This window comes from Ixodes scapularis, unplaced genomic scaffold (assembly GCF_016920785.2).
Source record: "Ixodes scapularis isolate PalLabHiFi unplaced genomic scaffold, ASM1692078v2 PGA_scaffold2__306_contigs__length_199485367, whole genome shotgun sequence".
Classification (NCBI taxonomy): domain Eukaryota; kingdom Metazoa; phylum Arthropoda; class Arachnida; order Ixodida; family Ixodidae; genus Ixodes; species Ixodes scapularis.
Window position 1 is genome coordinate 17,173,879 of NW_024609857.1, and position 18,958 is coordinate 17,192,836.

The 18,958-nt window shown below is 44.4% G+C and overlaps 2 protein-coding genes across 4 annotated transcripts in view; both read left to right on the plus strand.

Annotated features, from left to right (window-relative positions):
* Window positions 1-18,958, plus strand: part of LOC8043761 — a 164,876-nt gene that overhangs the window by 140,564 nt on the left and 5,354 nt on the right. Inside the window, exon 4 of the mRNA XM_040209416.3 lies at window positions 12,731-12,884. Coding sequence (XP_040065350.2) covers window positions 12,731-12,884 — 154 coding nt within the window. The remainder of the gene's footprint in view (window positions 1-12,730; window positions 12,885-18,958) is intronic.
* On the plus strand, window positions 155-6,096 carry LOC115328063 (BEN domain-containing protein 5). 3 transcript variants are annotated; one of them, XM_040209414.3, is made up of 12 exons: window positions 155-377; window positions 469-605; window positions 1,406-1,531; window positions 1,626-1,824; window positions 1,917-1,943; window positions 2,524-2,580; window positions 4,301-4,366; window positions 4,929-4,985; window positions 5,102-5,179; window positions 5,506-5,564; window positions 5,633-5,855; window positions 5,932-6,096. In XM_040209414.3, exons 1-12 carry the CDS (start codon window positions 188-190, stop codon window positions 6,063-6,065), a joined length of 1,353 nt encoding a protein of 450 aa, XP_040065348.1. In that variant the 5' UTR covers window positions 155-187; the 3' UTR covers window positions 6,066-6,096. The 3 variants fall into 3 exon arrangements, with proteins under 3 accessions (XP_040065348.1, XP_040065347.1, XP_040065349.1); XM_040209413.3 differs by having other exon boundaries at window positions 156-377; window positions 1,623-1,824; window positions 5,932-6,095; XM_040209415.3 differs by lacking the exon at window positions 1,917-1,943 and having other exon boundaries at window positions 157-377; window positions 1,623-1,824; window positions 5,932-6,094.

Below are 18,958 nucleotides of genomic sequence, written 5' to 3' on the forward strand. Positions count from 1 at the left end.
TTTAAACCAGCACATTTGTTTTTAGCTTTTATTTTCACACATCCCACTAAACTACAAAATCCAAAGCGCAATCCAAGACAAGCCAAAGCTAGCCACAGCGCGCTGTTTGGAACCTAGGCCTAACGTCCGTCTACGCACGCTGCGGTTACTTCGCTTGTAAGTTGGTCAAGAGTTCAAGAACTTTGGAATGTTTGCGCTCGTCCGATTTCCGAACGAGGTCGGCAACAAGCTGTACGTTGTGCCGACTCGGTACATAAAAGATTTTGAGCCGTCCGACGACGAGGATTTTGATGCGAAGGCTATATATCAAGCTTTCTGGGATGACCCTGAGAAAGAAAGTACCGGGTTCTACTCGGCCCAGATATTGATGATGGCAGGTATGTACTACGGCCAGTTCCCGTTCAAAATTATGACAGTCGAAAGATTTGTCGACAGTCACTAACAGCTATTCTCCACGATGTTTTGTAGACACCGAAGAAAACCTGGAGAAGAAAAGAGCGTCAAAGCGAATCCGCAAGACGAAGGTCTACGCCTCAGAATACGAGGCTGAAGAGGAGGTCGACGATGTTGCGCCCTCGCAGGCAGGAGCACGAAGGGATAAGCAGGTGTGTTGCTCGAACTTAACTATAAGTTCAACAGGCGAACTTGACTATCAGGGCAACTGGCACACGTGTTTTTGCTTGTTTGCACAGCATTTTCAGGGCAGGGAGTATAATTTCGAGAGTTCCTATTAGGAAGTGGATATTCTGCCGGCAGCCGGCACAATAGCCCGGGAAAAAAAAGTGCCGGCAGTTGTGCCCCATGAGTAGCTCAGTGGTAAGGTGCTTGTCTCATAGGACCCTAGTTCAATCATCCGTGTCCTCTTTTTTTTTTTTTTTTGAAAGTTTGTTTTGTTTTGCGAGGCATTTGGCGATATTTAGGACATATCTTCTTTTTCAGGATTAACACTGAAAAAAAAAAGTAAATAAATAAAATGAATGTTCTCGACAAAACTTTGCTGTGGACTCCCTTCCCGTGGGTGAATGGAAGACAGCGGGGCTTGGGCCGCCGGTGGGCCGTCGCGAAGTGGCATGTACTGGTCAGCCAATTGGGTCAATATTTTTGTAATGAGCAGCCGCAGACCATCGCCGCGAAGCGGCGTGAACGCAGGCGGGGGGATGTGTTAACGAGCTCCCCAGTGATACACGCGCCGTCCGAAACTGCCGGCATTTTTTTCCCTGGGCTAATTTGCCGGCTGCCGCGAAATAGTCTCACCCTTCATATTAATTTTAAGTAAATTTTCTACCCATGTGTATTTTTCAACTCATGCTGACAGAATTTGTAAAAAAAACGGGGTTCTGCGAGGAAGGAAAACATGAAAACTAAGCCAGCCCAAATTGATTTGTGCACTTGTTTACAACTCCAGGAAAAGAAGGTCCAAAAAGAAAATAAGCAGGCTGGCCGAAGTCGTGCATATGCTGACATCTTAAAGGAACAACTCCAGAGCTCCAAAAGGAAAAATGCTGAGGCTGCTAGCCACCTTCAAGCTCCGGTAAGTGCCATGAAATGCTTGTACATACAAGATTTTTTTTCTTTGAGTGGTGCCATCATATTGCTATATATTTTAATAATTTTTGGTACAGAAGAAGATGCAACAGGATACCCCTACGTCAGACAGTGACACAGACGACAGCATAATAGCTATGCCATCATCGCAGCTTGAGCTGAAGAAGAAGGATGTGAGCCACTGGCGCCAGCTATATCAGGAAAAGTGCCGAGAGAATGAAAAGCTCTACAACATAATTGAATCGCTGCAAAGCACCGTTGATGGTAAACTTTGTGCAAGTAAGTATTATTTAATGTTATATTTCGGTGTGTGAATTCATTGTGCACTTTGCATTACGTGCCACATTTCTGTCACTTTTTATTTTTTATAGGTCTTCCAAGCCCTTGCCTTGCTGCATGTGTGAACATAATAGTTACCCAAAGTTTTCTCTTTGTAGTCAACTTTCATTAGAGCACTTTAAGTTAAAGGGATACTGAACCAAAATTTGGAGCTTGCAAACAAGGCTGGACAGGTAGGTGGGACGCTGCAAAACCCAAAAACATCACTCGTACAGCAATATCTCTAAGGGATCGCCATAATTTTTGGAAACGAAGTGCACAATTGAACATGACCAACGTGACTAGTCACGTCACGGTTCCCATATCTTCTCCTCCTTGCTACGTCCCATTCAGCTGGTGAACCGAAGTGAGGAAGAGAGAAGCGAGGCCGCTTCTCTCCTCATTTTCAAATTCTTCCAGAGGACAATGACGTCAAAGACATCGCTTGATTGCACCCTTCTTTTCCAAAAGTATGGGCATCCGTTTGAGATATTGATGTATGTGGGATGTTTTGCAGTTCACAGCATCCTGTTCAACGCTTCTACGGCCTTATTTTGCGAAATATAAATTTCTGTTCAGTATTCCTTTAAAGGGTAGAGAGCATAGCAGAGGTATTCATAAATTGAATATAAAAAGCTTTTTTTTTTAATTGCATTTTAGTGCTCCAGATTCTTGAGGGACAAGCTCAGCGACCCTGCGACCTTGAACCCAGCCATGGTGAGTAACTTTGATCTTGTATGGAAGTACTATTGGGGACAAAAATCCTTGGGAAGCGCAAGCAGCGACTGAAGGGAATTCCTGCACCATCTGCCAGTGGCTCGCCTGACTTTGAGACCACAGAATAATGCATGCATGTCCTACTGGGCTTGCAGGCATGTGTGTTCTCCCAACCTTCTGCGAGGCAATGCTTGCCCCACAATCTGGCACGAAGGGCCCATTCTGAGATTGCTGTGATCTGCAACGGATGCCGTGACTGTAGGTGATGCTTGCAGCTTTGCAGCACATATCAACCTCCAATAGTGAGTTGGTTTCAAATAGGGAAACTTAATGCTTTTTTTTTTTATAATATATATATAGCGATCATTGGGCTGCTCTTTCTCATATGGCACCTATAAAGCCACATCACATTGGCGAGTCAACCGAGCTAGAAGCTGAGGTTCTAAAGCCGGAAGTTCCTGCTTGGGCGACACGCACAGCAAAGCTGCAAGCGCTGCCTCCAGTTGCGCCCCCTCGCACCAGACTAGGCAAGCACTGTATTACAAAGCAACGCAGGGGCAGACTCTTCTATAAACACAGTAGAATGCATATGCACCCTTTTCTGGTCTAAACAAGGGATGCACTTCAGTCGCAGCTTGCGCACCCCGGGGAATTTTTCCCCCGACAGTATACATCTTCCCATTCGCGACTCCGACTAGACAAATGGCACATAGAGTTCTATACCTGAAGCTGTCCAGTGAGGTACTTGCACTAATTTATTCTTATGGAACGAGATGGTTGGTCACATGGAGGTGAAGAAAAAAACAGCTGTTCAGTGAGGTACTTGCACTAATTTATTCTTATGGAACGAGATGGTTGGTCACATGGAGGTGAAGAAAAAACCAGCTGTTCAGTGAGGGCCTGAAAGCATTTGTCACGGATAGTCACGGATAGTCCCGGATAGTCCCAAAAACACTAAAAGTCATACTTTTTTTACTGCCAATTAAATCTTTTGAGAACAACCTTTTGTGCCACAAAAACTGCGAAACTGGCATTTTTTTTAACGTGATGGGCATAGTTATGTCCTCTGTTAAGGGCCTAAACTGAAAGAATTGGAAAAATGTTTGGTATAGTAGGGAATATCAAGAAATGCACTAAAGAATTATTAGTGACTAAAATGTATAGAACAGATATTACATCTTTCTATAGTTATGTGTCAGGCTTATTCTCTACTCCAGCAAACTATAGAGGGCGCGCTGCTCAGGCAAAAGGGCGGACGAAAGGAGGTCGTTTTCGTCGTTCAGCACGCGGACCACCACAAAATCATGCACTGCAGCGTAAAATCAGTGTTACATTTGAAAGCAAGGCGATTTTTCGACGGTAGAAATCTTCTAGTCAGTGCGTAAGAATGACACAGCGGAATCATAAAAATAATTACTGGAAACAATATTCGTTTCTATGCTGCCTACGAGAACCAAGCAGCGATAGCAGACGACAGAGTTGAAACGACCACCTCTCCTGAGCTTCTCGGCACTGCCGCTACACGGCGTCGATTTCGCTGGAGTCGCGAATTGCATCAATGATTTTTTGGTTATGGCTAGTGAGAATCAACTTGATATCTGCTGTAATTTCTGTGTTATGTTACTTACAAATGTTATTTATCACTGCATTATTATGCTATTCTCTTGATGTAGTTTTACAGTTGTGCACAACATACTGTAAACAACTCTAAATTTTCCAGATCACATGACTGCATCTTGCGACCCAGCAGCTCAAGGTCCTTCCAGGGAAAGGCCAACCACTCCTCGTAAGATTCATTTCATGATGATTAGTAATCGACTTTTGATCTGTTCTAATTTTTGCTACAATGAGGGTTTGCCAATTAAATACATTCAGATTGTATCACAGAGAGAGCATTCGTGCTCATGTGGCTTTTATTATTAACCTTTTTAATCTTCCTTCGAATGACAAATCGGGCACCAAGATATTTGCAATCTTAAAGTCCCAGTTGTTATCCATGCTTGTGTCCTCTTCCCTTTTCTTCTGCCAAATTCACTTGACACTTTTTCTTTCTTTTCTGCATTGCAACAACCCTGTCTGTTCCCTTGCTCCTTAAGCTCTTCTTATACTCTTGTTTATTTAATATTTGTTCCTGTTCTCTTACTTATCTGCTACCAAGTTAACCCCGGTCTTAATCCTTGTTTGCTTACCAGGATTGATTTCTCACACTTTAGAATGTTTCAGAACATTCCACAACAAAGGAGAGAAGTGTCACTATCATTAATGATGCTACTTCTCTGAACTAACTCTTATGGAAACAAACTTTTATGTAGATCAAGCAGGACTAAAGACACTGTTAAATGTTTCAGATTTTACTGTGGTAGCCAGTACCTCTGCTGCTACCTTGTTGGCAACTCCCACGAGGGGTAAGCAATAGTTGCTTTGTCAGACTGTTTTGTGGTTGATTTGAGTTCAGTCTTTTAGCTCGTCTTTTTTTATTGCTTAGCAAGTCGTGTTTAAGGAAAGTTTGATCATCTTTTAGAGGCTACTGTGGGAGCCGGCACCAAGAGGCCGCTTTCTGGTAACAAGGGTGGACAGCGGCGACCCCAGTCAACTGATGGTAAGGTTAGACACTGAAAGCTAGGAATGAAGGCTTCAACCTTAAAACAGCTATGTGCCATTAGGAAGACAATACAAAAGGCAGCTAAAGGATTGTCGAAATGCCCAGGATGACGAAAAATTCCACCTTTCAATTTTTTAGTATTTTGTTTCACAAAAGGTTTGTGGCCAATACATTGCACCTTTATTTCCAGTTCTAATTCATGTCTGTAACATATTGTTTATCGGGTCAAATAATCTAACACCTGGAGACTCCCTTTAGAAATTTTACATACTCTCTGTATATAATGATTGGGATTGCTGTAAGTGCACATGTTTGCTGTACAGTTGCAGACTATGGTGGACCCTCAAGTGCTACACCATTCAGCACTTTGGAGAATGGCAGGGTAAGTTTCAGCTTCACTTTTAGACTATGTTCCAAGATGTTTACATTCATATTTGAACTATTTTGCAGTTCCACCTCAAGGGAGGGGTAACTATCTCCGAAGAGCAGAGGAAACACATATACGCTAACACGAGGCCTGCAAAGTTTGCGAAAGACACGGCTCAGATCCTTTGGGGGTCAAAGACTCTGGTGGAGAGGAGCTATGGGGGGAAACTTGCTCCCAAGGACAGGAAAAACCTGGGTGCATCTGCTCGGAAGGAGCTAACCCCAGAAAAGGTGTCCCTCATCCTTGGTGAGTGAGTTATGAAGTGGGTCGCATATAGATCTAATTTTATGCTGAAATATTTTTTCTTGAATCTATTTCACAGAAACATTGACACACTGGGGCCGGACAAAGAATGTTGAGGTCAGCGGTGCCTTTGCCAACATGAACACCATTCTGTCCGAAAAAATCCAGGACACAAGAAAGGGGTTCAGGCGCATGGGCCTGATGCACGACTAGAGAGATTCCGCAAATAGCGAAACAACTTTGTGCATCCCTTCCTGATCACTCTTCAACAGAAATAAATCTATGACTTGCAATTCTTCGTCTTAAGACACAATCATTCTCTCGATAACATGTTCTGTTTAGGTAGTCAAAATTAGCCACAAGAATGTGCATAGGTACCTTATTGATGCCTAATGCTCATGGTAAGTAGGCAAAAAGGTCCAAATTCAAAGTGGAACCACTTTAAAGTGGTATTTGGAACAGGTCCCACTTTGGAAGTGGGACCACTTTGGAAGTGGTCCCACTCTCAAAGTGGTCCCACTTTCAAAGTGGTCCCCCTTTCAAAGTGGTCCCACTTTCAAAGTGGTCCCACTTCCAAAGTGGGACCTGTTCCAAATACCACTTTAAAGTGGTCCCACTTTGAATTTTCACCTGGGTGTGGTCCCATGTGAACATCAGTCCAGCTGGAACTGGATTATGGAACTCGTCCCAGCTGGCTCCGTTTGGATACGAGACTTCTTCCGGCTAAATCTAGTTGGATCCAGCTGGAAATGAATCTTAGTCCAGCTGAATCCAGGTGGAAACAATACTTTGTCTACCTGGACCTTGGTGGAGTCAGCTGGAAATAAGGGGCAACTTGGGTTTATCCGGTGATAAGACTTAGTCCAGCTCGATTTAGCTGGACTCATCTGGGAGTGAGTCTTAGTTCAGTTGGATCTAGCTGAAAATGAGACTTAGCCCAGCTGGAGCTAGCTGAATCCAGCTGAGACCAATTTTGTAATCTAGCTCCATCTGGACTGTTTTTCACTTGGGGTTGCACGGCTATTCCTCCATCTGGCTCCGGGACCAGTTAAGAAGAGACACAGTAGTCACAATAAGTGCATGTGATTGATGCAGCCCAGGCAGCACAGATGGTCTTCTACACATCCATACAACATGCGTGGGATGTTATAGCTTCTTCCTGGAAATGTCCTCAGGACCATATGGGTGCCGTTGGTGCTTCACTGCTGTGCGCCATACGTGAAGCGTAGCTCAGTTTCGTTCAATTCTCAAGTGCAGCTCATCTTGAAGTGTAATGGAGGTTGCCTGCACCGGTGCTACACTTTTTCTGTTGGTATAGGACACTGGACGTTGTAGCTGAATCCAATACACCTATTGTCCCAGCAATGTCGCTTTACAGAAGTTGCAACTGTGGCAGTTTTCTCCTGTTTCTGCAGGCTTTAATACTCCCGTGTGATGGTTTCTTTTGCAGACAAACAGGTTTGGCACAGTGCTGACCACCCCAAACCCTGAAAAATTTAAGGAATGGTTTATTATAAAATATTGCCTCGTGGCAATGACTGGTTGAGAGTGCAAAATTGTGACAGCTCAACGATCTGGCAATCCTTGACGTGCCTCTCTGTGACTGATCGTCAATTTTCAGCTGGCATGCTGCTTGCGTGGTTTACCAGCTTCCAGTTGATTTTGCCATCTGCACCGCATTTAAGCCTATTTATCCTTTTCGGTGCTGTAGATATGAGCCTGGCTTGTTTGCGGATCTATCGAATTTTTCTCTTGTCCAGCAGGCAACCATGCATCATGTGGCGGTGCCTAGTGCCTCCTTGTAATCGCAGGTTTCGTCAACTAACAGAGACGTTTTCTGTTTCTTTAGTTATTTTAATCCGCTAAGCAATTTCAGTAGGCTGGTGCCATAAAACGAGACCAGAAGACAATACCAGAATGCAAATGCATCAAACTAAAATGCCTAAGTAGAAGGTAAAATAAAACAAAAAACAATTCACTATAGGCAATTAGTGTGTGAACATTCATGAGCATCTTATGGCTAAGAGAAAATCCGATGAAAAAGATCTGTGGAAGTTCCTGAACAGTAATTTCCACCCATGAACACAAAACTTGAGGGAAATATAAATTGTACGTAGTGGGATTTTTCAGCTGGCCATCCTGGTGCCTTCTTTTCTTGCACAACTGGCACTCTTGCACTTTTCTTGCACAACTGGCACACGTTCACACTCTTGCGATCTCTTAAAACTGGGTTCCTTAAAACCTCTTACAACGAGAGGACACACTGGCACCATCTATTGGGTAGCAGTGTAAACTTGGCGGTCTGGCATATTTTCTATTTCTCTCCCGCATTATCCTTTCTTTCTTGGCTCGAAAAACTTCTGTCAACGTTATAAACGAGCCTTCTTATAGGTATTACGCACATTTTACCTCGGAAATCCTGCAAAACCTTCGCTCTGGTGAAATGCAGTTCCAGGGTCACCGCATAGATGGCGCCAGCGTGCCAGTGTGTTCTCTCGTCCTAAGAAATTTTAAGAGGTTTTAACAAGTCTTGGTTTCTCTCGGTCGTACTCGGTTGCAAGAGGGTGAACGGGCCTTTAGAGGGCAATTCTGGTTTGTTTTACATATTAAGAAAACAATGACATTCTCTTTAAACTTGCCTATAAAGAGCACACACCAAATATTTTGATCTAATTCCACCTAAAAGTGAATGAAACCGGCAAACAAAGTTTAAAGTGCGCGAAAATACCAAAATTTGCTAATCCTATTGGGCGAGGTGGTGCAAAGCCATGCTCAGGATTCTTGGGGAGATTTATTTGCTTGTTTTTACTTTTTTAGCAAAGCCTACAACATCGAGCACAGCACACTTGTACAAAACCGTTGCGACATATTTACATGTAGTTTACTGAACTTCACTTTCTACTAATGTTTTTAAAACAAGCCTTTGGGAAAACTTGCCTTTTTCTGCGCTAAAGCACAGGCTGCGGCCGCGGTAGTGCAGGTGTTGTCGGGTGTAGCAGACTGCCGACCATAGCAGACAACACTTTCGTCCTTGCGCTGAGCTGCTCCCACCTGCCTGGTATGCGACGTCACCATTTGTACCACGTGGTTACATTATGTAGGGGGTGGCACAGGAGCAATGTTGCCTGCGCAAGGTTTCGGTTTCGATTTGCGATGAGGTTTAAATGAAGATTGCACGAAAACAATTACACTTATTTTTAAAGAAATGCCGTAGAACCACTTATTACTGTCTTGGAATATACAATGCAATCTACTTATAACAATAATTAGAAAACCCGAAAAGTCATTCGTTATAACCGATTATCGTTGTATCTGGACTAGAAACTGAGAGTTTCTAGTCTGAAATCTCTAGAAACTGATCTTTATAAGCAGGACATCGTTATATATTGTAACGTTATAAGTGGATTGCACTGTATAATCGACCATTAACTAAATCTTTCTGGAATTGACCGGAGTTGCCCTTTAAGGCTGGTTCAAACATTCGCATTTGATTGTGACTGACTGCGCTAACACTCCCTGCATTCCACTGCGTCGCATTGCATGAAAGAGAAACGAGGTGGCGCCTGTGTGCATGTATAGCAATCGAACGCTTTGGGTCCTGAACTAGACTAAAAAGTTTTGCAGTATTTGCGAGATCAAGTGGATGCTCTATTTATGGGAAATCATTGTTTTTAACGTCGTTGGACATATGTCAAGCCCATGGGGAAGAATTATATGTAAAAATCTAGGAAAAAGCTCGAGGTACACCTAAGCATTTCTTACGAGTTCTGAATGCAAAAGCATGCAAGCCGGTCGTCCGCTCCCTTTGCCGTCAACTCGTCCGCTCCCTTTGTCGTTTGCTGCGTACTAGCGCGCGCGCTTCGGCATCTCTGAGGCCATGGTGCAGCGGCCAATGGAACCGAAGGCGCGCGGAAACTATCTGCCGTTTTCGCGCTTTCAACTGATGACGTCAGCTCGCTCCATGAGACAGTTAACATTAATATATGCACGCCAGAAGTGTTCCAGGCTCCCCGATAGATGGTGCCATCCTGTTTTCTCGTCCTAGACCAAGGACGTTTAAATACTCCAGGACTAACATTGTCCAGGACCTGGCATGATCTCCTGCTCAGCGACGCCAGAAAAAGGACTTGTTCCCAGACTGCTTTGTGCACCGACCCTGCTCCTCCTATCTGCTCGCCGCTCAGTCTGCTATATTAGGCTTAGGCTATGTCGGCATCGTGCCTATAATCTGCTTCGTCTGCCCGCTGTCACGGCCAGCTTTTGATACGATTGGTGCCCCCAAAGAAGTTTCGATGCACATGTGCAGTTGCAGCATGACGGAAGGAAACGAATGCGTGCTGGAAGCGGAGCTTCAACAGCATTCTCAGTCCAGTGCTGTTTTCAGTGTTTGTGTGTACAGTGCCATATGTGCTCACTTTCAAGACTCACATTATGACAGCTCGCTCTAGACAACGCTTTCTGCTTGGTGTTTAAAGTGCCTGGTATACGCTGACTTCCTGCTGGCCAGGCAAGAGTTGGGCTCCGAATGTCACCTGCTTGACACCAATTCAGTAGACTTAATTCGCCATGTAAATATGGGGAAAACAACTACGTTGCCATGTCAGTACCGTGGCAATGCAGTTCTTTGCCCCATATTTACGTGGCGGGGCCCATTAACGGTGTTTCTTATTGTCCGAGAGAATGAGGGTACATTTAGTGGGCCTCACCTACTTCCTTTACACTTCGCTCCATATATGGATAATGCAAACATTGTCTCCTGCCACTATAATCTCCTTGCCCTAAATGGCTGCAAGAGGTTGTAGTGCAGTCTATTCCAACCAAATGCGATTGTGTGAACCAGCTTTTGGAGTGTGAGAAGACACAGTTGCCTTCAGACCTCTCTCTCTAGTGTTTATTGTAAGTTAATTCCTATTTTTTTTAGTGCAATCTAGATGAGTAATGTCTGATGCCGTGTACAACTTGATTTTTCTACATCACTGAAAGGTTAATGTAAACGTTTTGTACAACTTTTGTTAGTGATTTTGAAGCATGAACTAATCAGATGCAATTCAAATAAATATGTTGCCATAACCGAAATTCATTACGTAGAAATGTAGAAACGTGCAGTTACAATTCCTTGAATTAAGTTTGCCTAGAAAGTCTGGGGTGCAATGCCAGTAATCAGCCCTGCTCCAGGCTATGTTTCACACTTCCATCACAAACTTCAACTTTGATGTTTTATATTAGTAGTTGTCCACAGCTTTTCGCATGGCCTTCATTTTGGAAAATTATGCTCACACTCATTGATCTTTTTATATCGTAAACTGCTACTTTATTTTCCGCTAAACTTTATGGGATATGTCAGCACCTCTCTTTGATATCTGTGCAACGTTTTGACAATCTCATTGCTAACTGTTCATGCCATATATTTTATTTTTGTTTTAGTATAATTAAAATCCTGAATTTCCTGTTGCTTCTTTTTTTCTTTTTGTGTGCAAAGTTAGGAAGTTTTTTAGGGTTCTTTTTTTTTAATTGCAAACTCAGCATTTAACAAAGTTTGCTTGTGTCAGATTTTTAATCTTCACAAATTGGTTGTTTTATGTATTTGTTTATTTTGCATATTTCACAAAAAAAAAAAAAAAACGTAATTGTAAGCAATAGAGATTTTGCTGTTAAAAAACACTGCCTCTTCCTCCACAGATGGCATAATCTAAGCTCAAAACCAGAACAGTCTGCACAGTTACATACTACTTAGATTGGCTGCTGTCGTGACCCAGAAATAAAGCAACATTGACCCTTGTCCCTCATTAACATTGTTGATAAACAGTCTGAGGTTTGGAATGGCCTCTCTAGAATTGCTAACCCGACACTACACTAAGGGACTAATGTGAAAACCAGGACGTTTTAAAATTGAATTTTTTGTTTCTATAATTTCCATAGCCAAAACACTTCTAGCGTAACAAAAAGAAGAAAAAAAGATGCATACATGGATTAGACAACCTTATAAAGAACTTTATTTACTTCTTCGCCTATAAAGATCTGCGACTGAAAGAGAAGACGGTGCCATTAAAGGGCAACTCCGCTCAATTCCGAAAAATTTTAGGCTTACATGTGATTCCATCTCACAAAGCACTACTAAACAGCTCTGCGTCTTTGGATTCGCGAAATGTGGAATATTATTTGTGTAATCCTAATCTAAACATCGGCTGATACCGAAACCGAAACTTCGGTTGCGTCAGGCAACATTGGTCTCGCGTCGTCAGAGTCATGGGCACGTCACGTCGAACCACGTGGTCTTATGACGTTCGGGGGGGACGAGGGACAGGACACACGACGCGAACAGGTTGCTTCGCATGGCGTGGACGGTGATGGCCCGGGGGAGAGGGAGAAGGGGAGAAGATGAAAGAGGAGAAGGGGAGCGGAGAAACAGACCGATAAGCGCGCAGGGCAGCGCAAACTAGCGCATCCGTGTTACGGTGATCACGTGGACGCCGTTCAGCCAACAGCGGGAGGAGAAACTCATGACGTCATCGTTCAATTTCGCTCTGAGAAGTAAAAACAAACGAAACGTGAGAATGACGATGACATGCCTCTGACGTAGTGGCTCAACATTGGCTGCTCTAACTCCGTTGCATTGACTGCGCTGACGATTGCGCCTCACGTCGCACGCTAGAGTTGGCAGATTTCGGCGACTTGGCTCACTTGAAGGTTTGCTGGCCAGTTTATTAAATATATAGACGGAATTAGATCGTAATATTTGACATGGGGTCTTCCTATATGATACTGAAGAGGGCTACATAGTTTTCTAAATATCAAAAATGAAGCGGAGTTGCCCTTTAAAAGGCTCCAGGTATGGTTCGCTGAAACTTTGGTGACAGTCTGGGAACTTCTTTCCGCAGTGGCAAGAACGTGCTGGGCCAGAAGACGGAGCTTCAGAAAGTGATGGAGAAGATGAAGGACGAGCACAAGAGGAAGGAGCTGGAGGAGGAGCGGCAGCGGGGGCGCACGGCCCTCGAGAAACGCCTCGAGGAGCAGGCCAACAAGCTCAAGCTGGTAAAAGGGCTCTCACTTCCCTCCACACACGCCGCAGACGATGGCACATGTCCCTGAGGGTCCGCACGGCGCATTGCATTTGGCCGTTTGATTTTGAGGAGTCGCTCTAGCTCTGCGTGCATGTATCATAGGAGCGCGTAACTTTTTCTCTTTCTGGTCTATTTGATGGACGTGTGCACAAATGGGGTGTGGCGATTCTTGTAGCATGTCTGTGCACGCTATATACATGAGCCTTATACCTATAGACAAGCGTGTAAGGATCCTTATACCTCATAAATGCATTCATAGGGCAGTGTAAGAATCTCATAGGAGGGATTTGTTCTGCCTCGTTAAGGCTCTGCGACTTGTTAAGTGGCCCAATATGAATCGGGCATTCTGACAAAGCACCATACCATTTTCATACGTGACAAAGTGTTGCTGGCAGGCAAAGACATTGATTTCCAAAGGACATCTGTCAATTAAAATTCAATAGACTTTTTTTTTGTGTTTTCTGGATAAAGCAGCTTAAATTTTGACAGAAAAGAGGAAATGTTCGACTGACATGGATAGTTTGCTGTCAAGTCGTATGACCTTAAAGGGGCGATGCAACTAATTTTGTACTTTGCTCAAATACCACTTAGAACAAATTCCTGACGTTAATGACCTGTAAAATATGCATTTGTTTTTCACTGCATGCAATATAAGTCGCTAAAAAATTAAAAGAAAGAAAAAGAGCAGCGATCATTCCTTCTACTCGCGGCCAGATCACAAGCGGCCCTGTGATCTGTAGCCGATTATATGCCGCATTGTTGGTCATAGCCACGCGCTGGAGTCTACAAAGCACAGGAGATGCGCGGAGTTCCAGACATTGTTACAGTTCGGCTATTGTCGTCATTGCAGCGACTGGACACGGGCAATGCCATGGGCCAGTGCTTGTCGAGCTTTCTATTATCGCTAGCCAAAATCAAATGCTCACGCAATGGTCGGGTCCAGTCTATGAGCCGCATTCAAATATTGTCACTGGGGGATTCTGCGACCCCCAGGCTACGTCACCAAGTTTTGCAAAGGAGAGGTTGAAAGAAAATGCTCACTCTTGTCCTTGAAGTTACACTGCAACAAAGGGGTTTCTTGGTCAGTGGTGTTGCGTGTGAGTATACTTGGGTCCCACTAGTGCAAGTAAACTCGTGTAAAGTGCAAAACATTCCAAACGAATATTGTTGCACTACCCCTTTAAAGTACAATACAACCTGTGTTTGTAGGATCCTAACTTAAGATTACATCTGGGCCTTGTTTCAGCTTATTGTTTGAGCTGAATGTTCCAAGTCTTTCATACATTATTGTAGGTACATATTAGCATCATGGTTTCCACAAAAAGCTTGACATGCTCCTGTCAAACTTCGAACAATGACTGCTAGCCATATACCTTTTCGTGGTTGATGTATTGTCTGTCTTGCTAATTAACATACCGTTGTTAGCCAGCATACTTTGTTTTCCAGAAGAATAAAAGGGTCATGTTTAGACAAGAGGATACAACCATCTTCTTAACATGCTGAAAGTATTCGTAACATTGCACATTTTTATATATTCTTTTACTGTGCTTTCTTCTTCCATGTTTGCGTGTTTGCAATGTGCTCTTCTCTTTGTAGTAGGGGAGAAGAGTAAGGAGCACAAAAATTAGAAATGGGATGTGGGTGGCTACTGTTCACATCAGCATACCGTATAAGCTCGTCCAAGGGCCGCACTATTTATTCCCAGTTTGAGGGCAATTTGCGGGCCCATACACGGATTTAAAAAAAATATCTGCATCCACATTCCTAAATGAACGTACATGAGCGCGCTCGACTGCACTGGTCGGAAGCGCCTTCACTCCGGAATCCGAACTCATTCGTCAGTCGGATTTAATTAGTTTACACACTGCGTAATACGCTTTTCTTTTTTTTTCGCCATATTTGATAGCATGCGCGGTGACTTTTGGCTTGAATCCCGTATGACTGTTGAAGTGGTACTTGCCCATAGCTCTCAGATTCCGCGAAAAGGCAGACAAATCACGACGCTTTGACACGAATCGAAGAACAAAAGGAAGCCTCCCCAGAACGTACAGTGGCATTCGGAAACCTGAGTGCACGCGCGAGCCGAGCCCGCTGAATCCCCATTCCTCGTGCTTGCCACGGAACCCGACATATCCTTTATCTTTTCTCAATGCCTTGCCGCAACATAAATGCATCCCGACAGTGCGGCCAACCACGATCGAGGTGGACAGCCATTATGCCATACGGCGATACGGATGAGTGGAGAGCAAATATCAAGGATGCGGACACGTGCCGCTGCGTGGTCGGGCGGTGGCTAGCGCCACCTAGCAATATATATTCATAGAAACATGATATTACAGTCAGCGCGCCTCAAAAACAAGAGGGTGCGGCGTGCACGCGAATATTTTCTGTAATTTTTTTTTTTTGCAATACTTTGTCCTAAATAGGGGGGTGTGGCCCTTACACAGGTGCGGCCCTTTCACGCGATTATATGGTAACCTGTTGATGGTTGTGAAACAAAGATGTGATTAGCACAGTTCCCAGCTTCAACAGGTGCCTCTGAAATTGAATTTTCACCATTTGTCTTTAGAGTTTTGGTGACTGGAATTACCGAGCGAGGACCTACCCAAAATTTTAATCTTGAAAAACCATGATATGGGTTCTTGTTAGGTCCTAGAGCAAAAATGCAGAAGGGGCACATGATAAGGTGGGCTTCAGTGCTTTGCATTGGCGCATGCGCATCAAGCTTCACCACTTCGCAATGGCGTGCTCGGGGAAGTGGCCAACGCAGTGGAGCATCTCGGTTAGCTTGTTGGCTTAGAAGTCTGGCAGGGGAACTTGCTATATTCTTTGCTTGTTTTTCAAGTGTTTGAAAAGTAGCGGGTGAGCGCTTATTGTGATATTGGCATGTTTGGTATTTTGTGGTATGCTTGCCTGCTTCAAGGGTCAAAACCGTGACACATCGTTTTCGATGGCACGGCTTTCCAGTTACTAGTACAAAAGAATGCTTTCAATTGGGCATGCCACTGGTCATGGTCACCACACGGTTATAGAGACACTGTTTTCATAAACAAGCATCATGTCAGCACACAAATCGTTCAGGGGTCCGAGAGCAGTGTTGCCATAAAGATACTTCGCAATCACTTGCCACATTGCAATGTGTAATGTTTGCAATGCCGGTGTTCTCAGCGTGGTTGAGGAAGATGTGTCACAGTTGTCTGGAGAGAAGAAGTGTGAACGTGTTAGGCATTTCATTATAAGTTTCTCATCTTTGTCTGTTGCATGAGAAATAAACTAAAGGCATTGCTTGTGCATGCACCCCTGTCCATTTCTAATGTGGGTATACTTTGATTATGGCAGGCTATGTTGTGCAGGAAGATTGTGTGTACACTGGTAAAATAGAAAAAGTTTATCGATTTTTTTTGCATGTGACATTTTTGCTCGTTGTGTTGGACATAAAAGCTTTCTTCTTGGAGCTGGTTGAGAATTCCATTCATCGATCTAAATTGAAGATGCAGGTACAGTCGGGGTTGCTTGAAAGAAAGCCCCAGGAGCATGCAAACATGGGGGACTCCCGCGCTACTTTCAATGATCTGAGGAAATGTAGGCTCGATGTGCTAGGAGGATACAAGGGTATACGGGCCCTTCAGCATTTGGTTGTTTGACCTTTGCATTTCCTATGATATAATAGTGAAGGCATGTCAGGAAATTATTCTATGATAGTGGGCACACCTTGCACATGCCTCCCACTGAGTCACTGACGTGCTCGCAGTAGGTGGTTGAAGTAGTTAAGAAAAGGAGGAGCGATCAGGGACCTTACTCCCTGACGTTGTTGTGGTAATCATGTTCATTGCTTTTTACCACTTCGAAACTTCAGAAATAAAGCAAAGTGCCACCCAAAAAGTAATTTTTTTTTTTTTTGCCAATGCTCTACCTTCTAACTGCAAAAGGTAAGCCACCCGTTGAACGAATGCAATGTCGCTTTTGCCGTCTCATGTTGCATGTCTTGGGGCACTAACAAAGCAGAGCCCAAGCAAACAAAATTTGTGACTGATTGCTGATGGAAGGGTAACTTTCGTTCTGGAGCTTTCTTGATACGAAAGGTGAATGCAATGGCTAGCTTATGGGAATTAAATGCAATCCATCCAACTTCAGAAATAAGCATTTTCAAAGCTGTCTTGCTGCAACAAAAATGGACCAGGGAGCATCGAGTCTGCAGTGTGCAGATGCATTTACTGCGCATGCTTTATAATTTGCCTCATTTTTTTCCTTTCTATAAAATGCTAATGGTGAATTTCACTCGTAGATCCGGAGCGCTTTCCGAAATCCGCGAGGGATGCAAAATTCTGCTCCGTGGGACCCGCTCTGAATCGACCAGCGGAGGATGGACTCGCATTTTTGGAGCGACACCCCCCCCCCCACTTTGGTTGTTCAAAATGGCCGCTGCTTGAACTTGACAAGCCAACCAACGCCTCAGCCGACTGATTTTTCCGACGACCAGTGAGAACTTTCACTGCTTAGGTGCAGAAATAACACACGACACAGGCCGGGCGAAATTATACGTACCACGGAGCCCATGTCACAAATAACATGGAAGACGTCCGCATTTGGCACCATCACATACCTTTCAGCAGGGCCGTAACCAGGGGAGGGGTTAGGGGGTTCTGACCCCCCCCGAAATTTTTTTCTGGGTACGGCCCTGGTCGGTGCACTGGCAGCCAGCCGATTTTAATCTTCACCTCTGCACACGCGCAGTGGCGCCGGTCGGCTACCGGGTACCAAACCGGGACCGGTTCTCCGGTTTGCTGTAACTCTCCATTATATGCCACCGATGCACATGATTCATAGGCGAAAACAAGACAATAGACACTTTCAAAATGGCCGCCGTTGTCCCCGAAACCCCCCCCCCCCCCGAAATTTTTTTCTGGGTACGGCCCTGCCTTTCAGCCACCTCGAAGTGGCGGGGCACGCACAGCGATTGCCATCGGTGGAGTTTAGATTTCTGGTACGACTTTAATAAACACAGAGGTAACAAACCATCACTGTCACGGTCGTTGCATAATCTGTTCTTGCTTTATTGCATGAGAAAATGCCGGCGGCATGCAGTGTAAAAAAAGTAAACAATCGGTGGCGGCAAAATGAACAGGCCTAACCTTGCGTCTGCCTCCTTCCGATTTTCCGCCATTCTTTTTCTCGTTCTTTCTCTCACGATCACAGATGTCAGCGCTTTCAATTTGTCATACTCCTGTCCCAACTTTCCATCACTTTTCTAAGGGAGGTAGAAGTGTTCGAGCCGTCACAATTCCACGTAAACAGTCGACGCATCCAAGCAGATCCAGCTCGACTGACCCAACTCCGTCACTCCGTTGACAGCGCGGCTGGTCGCCGGTCGGCCCACCGACCTCGTCGCACATGTGCCACCACCAAATTAGAGGAAATGACGTAGCGCTCTGTCAACTTCCGTGAAAATCTCTGAAATCCCACGGAAGTTTGGCGGAGTTGGAGGCACTCCACGGAGCGAGAGCTGCCAGAGATCTTTGAGCGGAAGATGACCAAGTCGAGCCAGACCTGCAATGGAACATGCGTGCTCAACATGGAGCGCTTTTGGAGAGCTCAATATCTGCGAGCGGAATTCACCATAAGATCCAAGCTTTCAGAAATATACTTTAAAACTTTCGCTCTTCAAAAATTTGTTTGCAAGTACATTTCTTGCTTATCTGTGAAGCCTTCAGTAGGAGAGACATCATCTATTGAGAAGCTAGGCATTCAAGAGGGCGATGGGACGGACTTGGAAAACTGGAATTCTGGCAGCTATTCGGTGAAAAAAACATTTCGGAGCTCTTGCTTTTTTTTTTCTTCGTAAATTCAATAGGCATTCTGGACTGAGGCATCAAGATTGTTGAACAGAACACATTATGATAGGGAAATCCTAAGTAACATGCCACACGATAGTTTCAAGCTTCAGTTGATCAAAAACTGGAGTGTACTTCAACTTGCCATGCTAGGGTACTAGAAAAACAATTGTTTTAATCTCCACCTGTATAGCCATAATTCCGAGACAAATGC